General features: G+C 45.5%; 1 protein-coding gene across 22 annotated transcripts in view; it reads right to left on the reverse strand.

Moving 5' to 3' along the window:
- Nucleotides 1-449: 449 nt before the first annotated feature.
- The window catches only part of Ccdc136 (coiled-coil domain containing 136), a 32955-nt gene continuing 20556 nt past the window's right edge, over nt 450-12848 (reverse strand). For 5 of the 22 annotated variants that reach the window (XM_076913603.1, XM_076913605.1, XM_034518845.2 and 2 more), the window contains 7 exons: nt 12322-12516; nt 11644-11868; nt 9713-10324; nt 9129-9350; nt 7970-8242; nt 7076-7351; nt 450-785 (listed from right to left, as the gene is read on the reverse strand). In XM_076913603.1, the coding sequence (XP_076769718.1) occupies nt 678-785; nt 7076-7351; nt 7970-8242; nt 9129-9350; nt 9713-10324; nt 11644-11868; nt 12322-12516 (1911 nt within the window). In that variant the 3' untranslated portion in view covers nt 450-677. Of the gene's footprint in view, nt 786-5250; nt 5358-7075; nt 7352-7969; nt 8243-9128; nt 9351-9712; nt 10325-11643; nt 11869-12321; nt 12517-12848 lie in introns of all 22 variants that reach the window. The other 17 variants (XM_034518848.2, XM_034518846.2, XM_076913610.1 and 14 more) reach the window with 10 other exon arrangements.

Consider the following 12848-nt stretch of genomic DNA (forward strand, 5'->3'; position numbering starts at 1 on the left):
ACTTTTCTTTGGTTCTCCTGTCTTTCACACATAATTGCTTCATGAAATTCTCTTCAGTCCAAGTATTAACTGTCTTGCTTGCTGCCAGTCTCTTGACTAATTAAAACGTCTCCCAAATTGAATCTCCTGAGTTGAAAGGGTAAGTCATAAAGGCTCCCATGAAGATCTTAGGACACAGAAACTTAAGATCTTTTGTTTGCCCATTGCCCCTAGTCCCATACACAGAGTACCCAGTTCACCCCATTTCTGTGTTCCTAAGAGTTCCTTGAGATAAGATTAAATAGGTACAGATCAATCTCTCTGTGATTCAGCTGGCAGCAGAGGGAACCAACCTCATTTCTGAAAAGTCATATTTAAAACAAGACTCTTATGGGATATACTTGGTTGAAGGGATAACTGCTCTGTTCAGTGTTATGTGAAACATTTATTGAAGAAAAAGTCACACAATGTTTCGTGTAATTAGGCTGATATTTAATTACAAGGAACCCAGGTTCTTAACACAAGGCAGGAGGTTGAGAGCCAGCAACTCCCATAAGCCTTTCCAGTCTGAGTGGCTGAGGCAAGGAGATGGAGAAACATAGGTGGGGTGGGGTCTCTGGCACAGTGTATGTATTCTGCCCAAAGGTGAGGGTGGTAGCCTTTGGGGATCTGCCCTCTGGGCTGGTCCAGGTCTGCCATCACTTCATGTAGAATTCTGGTTCCTGTGGTCGCATATTGGGTAACACATACAGAGCTACTGCTGCAATAGCCAAGAATACCATAGGCTTCCACATCCCAAACAGGTTCTGTGGGACCAAAGAAAAACAGTGAGTTCCAAGCCTTCTTCCCAAACCCTTCGTTAAGTCAGAAATCACCGCCTACTAGAGGGCTTGCCTCAGGAACATTCTTACGGCTTAGCCTCTCTCACCTCCGGGTGACCGTAGAGAACGTGTGTTTCACCACAGCACACTAGTTTTGTGGCAGGACACTATGATCACTTAGGTTCTCCCTGTGTTTGTGCTGGATTTGCCTCGAATACTGATTCCTATTTGCACAAGCAAGATTACAGGCCCACCTTCAGGGACTCTTCATGTAGGTATATGAGAAGAGGTGTGGTAACCTGGGCCTTTGGAGAAGGCAGGCATAGCTCATGGACTTTACTATGGAGAAGTGAGAGCAAAGTTAAGGGGCAGGGGCATGAGAGGAAGCAATAAAATGCATTGTAGAATGAAGTAGAGATCACTGGTAGCCAGAGATTTTGTGTCAGATGGTGTCACTTCAAAGAAATTCAGGGGACTCTGCTATTGGTCCTGAGCAGCAGTGTCACAAGCCAATAAATACACTCCTCACCCCAACTCCCTTCAGTCACTAGGTCATGGCATGACATCCTGCAGCATGCACTGAGTGTGATAAGGTTTCTAAACTCTCTGGCTGCTGGGAAACCCTGATGATTCATGGGTAGGAAAACACACCATAAGAAAAGATTCAGGAAACAAGAATTTTTGGACACAAAAATAAGAGAAATAGTTCTTATTTTTACTACTTGTTTTACTGTGTTTTTTAAAGAATTTGGATTTTGAATCATAAGTTACAGCATAAGGGGAAGATGGCTTGAGGGAAAAAAACGGAGTAGAGCCCATTAAAGCTAACATATTCGATTAAAAAATAACTGATCTCAAAGAAAAATTTAAGCTAATTATGAAGAACAAAGATAATCTCCCAATTTTATAGGAACAGTTGCTAAGAACAAAAAATGTAAAATGAAAAAAGTTAATGTTAGAAGTATCCACAATAGAAACTAGGAAGCAGGAGCACATGTGAGTGCTGCTGCCTGGTCTACACGCCAGGCCCTCTCAAGACAAACGGGTAATCTGGGAAAGATGTTTACTCCAGTTCTGGTAGCACACATGTAATCCGGACACGTCACTGCATGGCTCGTTTGAAGCCCATCTGGGCTACATGGGATCCTATACTAAAACCTAAAAAAGAAAAACCTATATGCCAGCTCTAGTGGCTGAGGAGCCACCGGTGGCTGAAGGATGCAGGGAGAGGGACAGCCATTTGTTGTTGTAGATGTAGCCACAGTTAAAGGCTCTATGAGCCGCCCCATGTTCATGTGTACATAGACGATGCTGGCTTCTTTGGGTGTCCCAAAGAGCTTCTGGGCTCCGAGAAATCACAAACATCTAGATGTGTCACCAATCTGACAGACTAAGGAACTCACTTAAGCAAGGTGTCTGACAAGATTTCCTTGTAGTACTTGCAGACAACAGGCAGAAAGAGTAGGATATCAATATTGTCTGTTATGATCATTTCTTAAGTACCAAATTGCTGAACAATGAGAACTTGGCAAGGCAAGCCCCTAGAGGCTGGGTCCTTCCATGAAATCTGGCTGAACACAAGGGTGAAAGGCAAGGTGGCCTTGTCACCTAAGGATGTGAATCAAGCCAGCAGGAAAGAAGAGTATTGTGAAAACATAAAACACAGGGTTAGGATAAACAATCAAACAAAACCCCACAGAACTCACTCACTGCGCAGTGAACTACAGCTAACAGACAAAAAGAGAAACCTTTGCCTTTGAACTCCAAACAACCAAGTGTTAGTAGAGAATGAGGAGAGGATACTTAGTGTGCACAATACACAAAAGTCTTAGCAACAAGACATGAATAAATTAATGATATTAGTCACCAAGAGGACTACTAAGGTTGGAGGTCCCATAAGTACAACAGGATAACAGTATAATCTGCTGTGTGTGTCTTCCCAGTTCCCTGGGGTCAACCAATGAAAGGTGCTCAGACTGAGAAGAGACAATGTAGAGCCAGGACTATAACGTGGTTGATAGAATACTTGCCTAGCATGTATGAAGCCTTGGACTTGACCTCCAGAACCCCCAAAACTCAGTGTGGTAACATGCACATATAATCACAGTAATCCAGGGGGGGTAAGCAGGAGGGTGGGGAGTGTAAGGTCATCCTCCCCTACAGATAACTTTAGGTCAGTATGGGACCCTGTGTAAAAAGCCAGGAAGCAAAGTAGGGGGGAGGGGAATTGGGGGAATAAGGGAGGGAGCAGTGAAAGAGCTAAGAAACAACAAGAGGGTTTGGTTTTATTTTTTTCTGTGACAGGAACCAGCCCAGGCTGGTCTCAAATGTCCCATCTTCCTGCCTCCCTAAGTGAAGTGACAGGATTACAGGTATATGTTAATATTGATTCCTCATTCCTTTGTAAAGGGGGAGCCCCCCTCTTGGTGTTAGCCCTCCATACTAGCACCCCTTATAACTTTATAACTGTTAATATCAATTCCTTATAGTCATACCCACAATTTCCTGGCTGTATTCAGTTGTCTTCAGTTTAGTTTTCATGTGTAAGTGGCGTAGTCAGTGCTTTCTCACGACTGCTGCAGGGATTAAGTCCACCTATGCAGAGTGTCTAGAGAAGTGCCTGGCACACAGCACACACCATGTGAATGAGCACAGCCTTTTTTTGTACTCACATGGATTTTAAAAATTAATCTATTTTTAAAAATTTTTTAAAAATGTTATTACATTAGTTATTTACTGAAGGAGGTTGTGCATATAGAGGTCAGAGGACAACTTGTAGGAGCAGGTTCTCTGTTTCTACCATGTAGATCCAGAGGAACAAACTCAATCAATCCTCACAAAAACTCCACGAGAAAAAGGCAGGCGGAAGTCATCCTTTATTTACCACCGAAGACTCTGAAGTCTAGTCATGATTTCGTCCCTGGGACAAAGCTAACAGGAGGTGACAGACTCAGTCAGGTTCTTAGCACTTGTCAATGCCTTATAACGACAGAGCCTCAAGACCTGGCACAAGCTGTACACTGGGGACCCAGCCAGAGCTTAGGGCACACAAGGATTCCAAGAAAATCTAACCACAGTCCCTTCCCTGCACTCTGATGGGGATGGTGAAGCCTGGCTAAAGGCTGTGGCTGAATCCCTTGTGTCTCATTCCATAGGAACTCAAGTGACTTCTGGAAGTACTCAGAGAGGAAGAGAGATAAGGAGAGCTCCCATTGTGAAAAGAACTAAAGACTGTTGTGGGAAAGGCCTTAAAGAAAGAAAAGAGAAAGGCTGAAGGTTGTGAGAAGGCAAAACAGAGAAAGAAGAAGCTGGGAGGGGAGGCAAGATGGCTCTGCAGGTGAAGTCCCTTGTTGCTAAGCTTGATGACCTGAGTTCCATCCCTGGGACAAGGTAAAAGGAAAAAAAAGAAAAGCAGAATCTCAGAAGTTATCTTTTCACCTTCATACACCAGCTCTCCAAATAAATGCAATATAAACAAAATTGAAAAGGGAAAATGGTGAGGGGTGCCATCAACAAAAGCTGTCTCTCTAAAACTTTGCATTAAACCACTCTACCTTACTTATTTAAAGAGGCAGAAGAGGAGGACACAGAGGTGATGCGGCTGGGAGAGTCTGAGAAGAAAGTCAAAACAGAACTTACAGGTTCCAGGAGGCAGGGAGAACCTCAGGTTCCTACCTGAGACCATTAAACAATCTTCATCCTAAACTGGCAATTCTGTCAACAGACCAGATTACATGAACTGGACCAAGGGAGAGGTGCCCGTAACACGTTACTCTTGACTTCTGAGAATGTTTCTATCTCTGATCATTAGAAACTTTACAGCAACATCACACTATCTCCAGAAGCCTGGCTTGAGAGGCCAATTACAATGGAATCTGGTCCCCCAAAGAATAAACGTAACTGTACATAATTCCCTGGGATTTTGTTGACATCTTTTTCTGGTAACCAGAAACACCAAACTTTTGAGAACTTTTATGGTGAGCAACATAGTACAGCAGGGAGTCAGTTCTACTTCCATCAAGGTGGGAGGGACCAATTTAGGGTACACTCATCCAAATGCTCCGGAGGACCAGAAGGACCACAGTTCTTTAGGCCTCCTCTATCTCCCTAAACACAGGGAGGAATTCTTTCTGGGTTAAAATGGCAAATGTTTGGCTCTAGAGTTTAAGCAAACATCCGCTCATCAGAAGTAGCTGGGCATCTCTGTCAGCAGCAACAGAGATGTGCTTATCCAAGTTTTACCAGCCAAAGACAGAAACTCAACCTGTACATCTAGTAAGCACCCCAACTACCTGTCCATTACATACACCAATCATGGCATGCTCAAGAAAGCTTGTATGTTTTGTAGCAAAATAAGAAAAAGCCAGGGCTAAAACTCAGACCTGAGTATCACCTATCGTATAATGGGAGAAGGAAGAAGCTGAGGAAAGAGAGGAAGCAATACCAGTACCTGGGTTAGGACGATGTCTCAGCCCACCAGCACCAGAGCAGAGCTGATATGACCACCAGGCCTACAAGAGGCAAGGAGAATATGGGGGGATCAGGGGCAGGGGATGGCTGCAACATGTCAAATGAGATGCACAGGAGAGACCGGGAGACGCGTGATTGTATGGAGAGACACACATACACACACACAAACCCAACAGATAATGAAGATGAGAAAACAAAGGGAAAGAGAGAAGAATCCAAGGTTAAAAACCACATAAGCTGGAAAAGTAGCATTTCTTCTCTGCTCCCAGAGCCTTGAGAAGAGCAGAGGAGTTCCTCATACTGGCAGCCTGGAACAGTTGCAAAACAGAGTCAAGCAGTAGATAGATCCAAATTAGGTCTCCAGATCATGTACAGCTCATATCTTGTCAAGCAGAAGCTACCTGCACCTAAATCTTTCTAGAGTCAGACACTAGAAAAGTGAAGCTTCAGAGAGTACAGTGGGCTTCCTCACAGGAACTGGGTAGATACTTTCCCAGGATCACTTCAGGAAGAGCCAGTCTTCAGCCAGGCCACATGCCAGCCTTACTTTCTACCAACTTTAGAGGTATGCAGAGCTCTGGTTTCTACAATCCCCTAGGAATCTAATACATTGTGAGACAAAATGTACTACAATAAGCTAAGGCTAGAGAAGGATACTTCTTTGACTACAACAACTTATAGAGAGAAACTGAATTTGTAGCAGTAACATGAATGCCAGTTGAGTGGTCTGCAAAAGATTCAGGACCCACTGGGGCAAAAGGGCATCTACCTGTGCAGACATCAACAATGTATTTGACTCTAGAGTACTAGAGTCAAGCTTAGATTTAGGTAAGTGGTCCCTGAGGGCAAGAAATCTACGCTCTCTGAACCAGCCTGTGGTAGAACATGGTAAGTTCAGAAGAAACACTGGCCTGGGGAAAGACTTTAGTCACTCCTGCTTGTATCTTAAGTAACAATCCTCCATCTCGTTGTTAACGGAAACTGAATACTGGATCATGAACCAGCAATGCAGACTGAACTGCAAAACTCCAGGTATCTATAAAGTGTAGATAACCCACTACAAGAGACATTTTTTGTACCGTCAACTGGGGACTTAGTGGCCAACTAACCTCAGAGAAGGAATTCAGCTGATACATACCAATGGAAATGTATCAGTTGTTACAGGATGCAAATACTTCTGTAAGCAGCTAACTTACCTATGTCATCTGCATGTACCCCAAGATACTTTCTCTCCAATCTCTCATAGATCCAGAACTAAGGGTTAGAGCAGTGGTAGACTGGCCAGTGTCCCTGCTGCACGGACTGCAACTTTCAACATCACCCCTGTTCACTCCCAAAGTCCAACTTTCACATCCTATGATGTGAGATGAAAACCCAGTGGGTACAAGCAAGGTTAACTCTCACAGGGCACCACAGGATGAACTGACTTGCTGAAGGAGGCTGGCAGAAATGTGCTGAACAAGGGCTTACACCATCAAGGTCCTTTGTGTCGGGGAGAGGGATGAGGGGACACTGCTGATATAGAAAGGTGACAGAGTGCTACAGTGTAAGTGAAAAGACACATGACCTCTACCTTGGTTCTGAGAAAAGGCAGTCATTGTGCAATGGCTCCAGCCAATTAATCTAAGCCTGCCATTCTCTTCAGAAAGATTGCCCTCTCCAACTCCTTCCCCATTCCCTTGTCCAACAGGTGCTCACTGGCCTCTATCTTGTATTGGTGTACTCATGGAAGGGCCACTCCTCAGCACCAGAGCACCGGAGCACCAGGCTTATTCCCACTTGGTCTAGCTTTAGGCTGTGGTTACCTTTTTGCTCTCAGAAAGCTTAAGAGGGTTGCCTTCCTCAGCAGTCTCACAAGATTCATCCTCCCCTTCTCTGTACTCTTCAAAGTTTCCATCTTCATCTTCTGCTGACTCGGGCTCTGCACTAGGATCTGCTGGCTTAGCAGCTAGTTTGCACAATTCTTTCCTGGCTTGCTTTACTTTTTCTTTCTTTCTTGCCTCTTCCATCTCTTTTTCTTCTTTCGTTAGCTCATCTAATGTCCTCTGGCTGGCCTTGTAGTATAGCACCACATCCAGATTCTGCAGGATGGAGGCAGGGTAGGGTGGGGCTGCTGTTACCTAAATAAATCTTACCCTCCAGACAGGGCTATGCTACCTCCAGAAAGCTCTGCTTGCACCACATCAGAGTTCCATTGTAGAAGACTGTATTTTGGAACTATAAACTAATCTTTCCAAGAATAATGTGGAGGGCAATCATATTGAGTTTGTTAAGCTAGCAACCAGATCTGACCACTAGGCCATTTCAGGCAGATAACCATAATTCAAGATTCTTGGGCTTTGCTCCTCCACTGTCGCTTCCTCCCTTCCTAGAAATTCTTACCACAGCCAATCCTCTCACATAAATAAATTCCTTTCTCTCTGTCTAGTTGGTCTTTCATCGTGTAACGATGGGCTTTGATCATGTAACCCAGGAAGAGCAAGGGTCCCAGAGATGGACTTAGGCTAGTGAAACCAATTGTTGGGTATTTTCCCCATAGCACCCATCAAAGTGGCCAAAGTTGGAACTCTTGTAGATATTAGCAGTACCAAGAGTGTACTTCTTCACAGTGCCTGACTTAGAATTGTTAGTGGAAGTGATGTTTCTTCCCAGGGCCTCCCCCACCCACTGCCTCTCTGGCTTCTAAGGCTGCAACTCACCGTTTCATTCTCAAATGAATCCTCTGAGCATGTCATGCTCAACTTCGTATTTCTAACTCCATTGGCATTCTTGTTCATATTCTTATTGACATACTTGCCCCTGGCTTCTGAGCTAATAGAAGACCTGTTTTCTTTGAGTTGACGGAGTTCTTCTTGGCAGCACTGCAGCTGCCCCTCCAGCTGCTCCTGCACTGCCAGAAGCCGCCCCTGCTCATCCATGCTAGCCTGGTACTGCAGCTGCAGCTCCCGCAGCTTAGTTTGCAGTTCTTTGATCTGTTGGTAGTGGGACTCCAGTTATCCACAGCAGCCCCACCCAGTCAGCCCGGGTTTTTCTTAGGGAATCACTGTCTCACAGATATCCCTGCTAAAGCTCACAAGGAAGTAGACATTAAAGTTCAAGAAGGCAATGAAACCTAAGAGGCTTCACAGATAGCTTTCCCCCTAAGTTGAAATACCTGAAGATCTGCATCTAGAATGATAAAAATTATTAAATTAAAAATATTATTGTGTTTTTTGATCATGACCTGTCTAGGGAATAACTACAAGAGTGCCACCACTTCTGAAACTCAGGCATTTATTACTAATTCTCTTTCCAGGAACTCCTATTTCACCCACTTCATTCCTTTGTTAGTTACTTAGGGAACTGCTGAAAACACCTGGCAGTATGTGTGGCACCTGCAACTCCTTCCTGGTAATGTACGAAGTTAAAACCCTGACTCCTAATCTCAGGTTTTGTCTTCCTGGGATGATGGCACCACATGGTCTATTCAGTAAGTACTAATCAGTATAGGTTCATGTGGCCATCACTCTCTGCATCTGTTCTATCTCTCCCAAACACACACACAGCGATTCTCCCACTGGACAGTGAATCCTGGCTCATCAGAGTCCTGTCCTCAAAGTGCATATAATCTAGTTGGGGGGAAAAAGACAATGCACTCAAAATAATGAAAGCTAGAAGCAGCAAAGGGGAGAGAGTAACGCCATGAAAGCGACTGGAATGACAAGTACGTCACAGCAACAGTGATCACTGGAGAGATGCCCTTCACCTGAGCAATGCCCATCAGATGCAGCGGACTCCCTGCCCCCTCACCCTCACACCTCATTCTCTAAAATGGCTCTAGGGACTTCCAGGAGGATCTTTGCTACTGGCAACGGTTACCTCACACTTGTCATTCTGGGGAGTTGCAGGCTTCTCAGAGTTTTCCATGCATTCCTTCAACTCCTTCTCACAGCATTCCAGCTCCTCCTTCAGTTCTTTCTGCTTCTCCAGAAGCCTGGTCATCCGCTCCTGCAGCTGGCAATGGTCTTCCTGGCTCACTTGGTACAGGGCCTTCACTGCCTGCAACTTGGTCAGCACCTTGGCCACTGTTTCCTCAAAGTGCTGCAGAGAGTGGGGATCGATGACAGCACCCCAAGGAGCACTTGATCTCTGTCCTACACTCTGCTAGGCCCTTTCCTGGAGCTGCCTGGGGGGGGGGGAGAGCTTTATTTCTTCCCATAAAGAACATCATGACTATGTTCAAAGTCCTGAACCCTGGGGTCTTTGTCCAAATCAGGCCACCTCTTTCAGGAGTAAGAGGAAGCAGGACAATCACTAGCAGAAGTCTTACATACTGCAGGAAGTCTTCCAGGGCAGCTCTGACCCTACTCCTATCTCATTCATATGCCCTTCCCCTGGTGATGTTTCTTTCAAAGATAAGGAACCCATCTTTCCTGCCTGACCAATCACCTGGCAATGGTTACCTCCAAGTCTTCAGGCTCAGCCGGGTCCTCATCAGTACTGCTGCTGGCATAACTCTTGTGAAGTGTTTCAGAACTACTGGCAGTGCCGTAACTCTTCTTATAGGACACACTTGTGCTGCTGGAGCAGTAACTCTTCTGAAAGGCCTCGTTGGAACTGGTGGTGCTCTCATAGCTCTTGAGGAAGGTTTCATTGCTGGGCTGAGAGCTCAAGTAACTCTTCTGATAGCCTTCATTTTCCTCAATGGTACTGTCATAACTCCTGTGGAAGCTCTCAGTGCTGGGGGCCCTGCTGCCTGACTTCCTCCTGCAGTACTCAAGACTCTGTTTTATGATGGGGGACTGGGTTTGGAGCAGCTGCATTTCTTCCATGCAGAGCTGTAGCTCAGCCTGCAGCCTCCTCCGCTCCTCCATGAGCCGCCCATGTTCCTGCTGCAGCACCTCCTGCTGTTTCTGACTGCTGTCATATAGCTCCTGTAGAGCCTGCAGCTGGTCCATAAGCACTTTGAACTGGGAGGGGGGGGAGAGGCAGGGGGTGCAGGAGACATCACCATTACTGTGAGATATTTCAGTCCTTTTAGCTGCCCCTCTTCTAGGGCAGATGTGAGTGCTTACCTGAGAAAAGGGTACACACACCTCTGTTTCATAAGGCCACTGTTTTTGAATTAACCTACAGGAGACTGGTATAGATCAGCTTTCTGCTACTTTGAAAACATCTCCCCAGGGCAGATACTAAGTGACTTTAGGGCTCCTGTTCTGCTGGTTTCTGTACTCTGGCATAACTTCCTCCTTGAAGCTGTGTAGACGAACCTCACAAACACCCTGGCTCCCTACCACACTTAAGTCACGTGTACTCATCCTGACCTTTGGGTTCAGTCCTCTCTACCACCACCCCTCATGGTAAAATCAGCCCAGCTGCAAATGTGACTATCAGTTTTTTTCTTGGAAGATGCAGGCTTGGAATCAAGGTCTTGCTCCTCACTAGTCCCTGTACCCTCTGCCCGGAGTATGTTTTCCATACCTCGAGTTCATATTCAGCATTAGCTATAATTGATCAAGGAAACCGTTTATATGTGATTTCCCAATTTCTATGTTACCCAGGCTTCTCAGCCTGGATATCTGACACCCTGGAATGATCAAGAAGTCCCACAGTTTGGACTTTCTCTATTCCTGATTCTCCTTGTTCATGGTAATATTAAAACTGGTAGGTTCAGCCTGAACTGAAACTGTCTACCTGCTCTTGCTTTCACTGAGACCTTGGACCAAATTTATTGCCCAACTCTGAACAGATCTGTATAGAAATTCCAGCCATCTTACCTCACAGGCATGACCACCTGACAGTGCCTGAGAAACAATGATTTGTCTATTTAGTCCCTGTAACCTGGCTTTCCTAGCATCACCCAAGGTTTAATAAAATAGTGTAGACAGTGCCATGAACCCGTCTGCTGCAACTGCTTCCTTGGAGATGACTGGGGCTACCATTTGTTCATGGAGACTCAAAAGGTTATAAACTCTGAAAATGGAGTAGACTTTCCAGCCCATACAAAAAGATGACACATTTAGGGCTAGTCCAGAGGAATCAAAACAAACACTGAACTGATTCCACATATTTTGAAAAACGCCATTTTGTAGGGACAGAATCCAGTAGTCAGACAGACCTTGGGGCCACCTAAACTCTGTTCTAGATGCTGCCTTCACTTCAGCTCTTAAAAAAATCATTCTGTACCCAAACCTCACACCAGAATGTGTGCCTCTGGGTGAGATACTCAGGGTGTCTGAGCACTGGAGCCCATGGAAGACCCTAACTAGGGCTTCAGTCTCACCCTGCTTCCTATCCAAATAGGCCTTCCTGATGCAACTCTTCCACAGAGCCCCTTTCCCTGTCACAGAGTTGTACTTACAAGAACCAAATCCCTTCCTTCTGCTGTGGTTACCTTATTCTCACAACTGGAAGACTTAGGCCCTTTCACATCTTGAGGGCTCACCAACACTTCCTGGAAATTAGACTCTTTGAAATTTCGAAGATGTTTGTGTGCCTCTAATTGTTCCTTTAATAGACACTCTTGGTTTTGTATCAGTTTTCTCTGTTGGTCCTGCATGTTTTGGTAGAGCACCTGCATTTCACACAGGTCTTGCAACTTTGAAAGCAGCTCCTGACTCTGAGTAGGAAAGAGGAAGGAAAAGTGATGATTAAGGGGAAAATGCCCTCCTTGGCCCCATCCCTGCTGGGCTTCATCTCTTCATTGCTTCACATAGCCCTTCTGGGGAAAGGGGTTCCTTCCATGGAACCTTGCTAATTGAAAAGAAAAAAAAAAAAGATTCCAATGTGTGGATATTTTTCAGTTCACAGGTGCACTTCCTCCAGATGGACCAAACAGCTAAAAATATAATGCCGCACAGATTCCAGAATATAAAATGTATTTTAAAGTTTAAAGCCTTTATCAAGAAAAACCCAAATCAGCTCTGTGGGGAGAATGGTAAGAAAAGAAAAAGTGCTCGGGCAAGAAAGGAAAATACTCACTTCCCTCCCTTTTACTTCCCCATGGACAGCTGTACCTGGAAGCTTCTCAGAGCAGCCTCCCCCTGATCAATGGTCACCCTGGCATGAGTACCTTCTGTAAGAGACCACATTTGGGCTGTGGGAACGTGAGCCTATGGAGCTCTTCCTGCAGCTGGCCCTGCTCCTCCTGCAGCCTCCTCTGATCCTCCAGGAGCTCACACTGTTCCATCTGCAGGTGCGCAATCTCCTGCTGGCTGGCTTTGAACTTGTCCTGCAATTCTGTCAGTCTGGCCAGCAGTGCATCACACTATGGGTCAGGAGGAGTGTAGGGCATGATTACTACGGACGGTATATTTAGGGGGCTGGCAGAGCACTGTCTGCTCCCTGCCTCCTGTGACTTTTTAGGTCCCCTCTCTTCCTTGTTCAGTTACCCTGGACTGATGATGGCCTTGTGCAGACCAGACCTCTATGCTAAGTGGGGGACCCCATCAGGTAGTTCTGAGAACTCCACCTGTACTCTCAATGTCTATGTTCTAAGTTCATCTGCCATGCCCCCAGAAAGTGGCTTGAAAAGCAGTGATTTCAATGCCCTTCCTTCCTTCCTTCCTTCCCTCCTTCCTTCCTTCCTTCCCTCTGTTC

The sequence above is a fragment of the Arvicanthis niloticus genome, chromosome 15 (assembly GCF_011762505.2).
Source record: "Arvicanthis niloticus isolate mArvNil1 chromosome 15, mArvNil1.pat.X, whole genome shotgun sequence".
NCBI classification, from domain to species: domain Eukaryota; kingdom Metazoa; phylum Chordata; class Mammalia; order Rodentia; family Muridae; genus Arvicanthis; species Arvicanthis niloticus.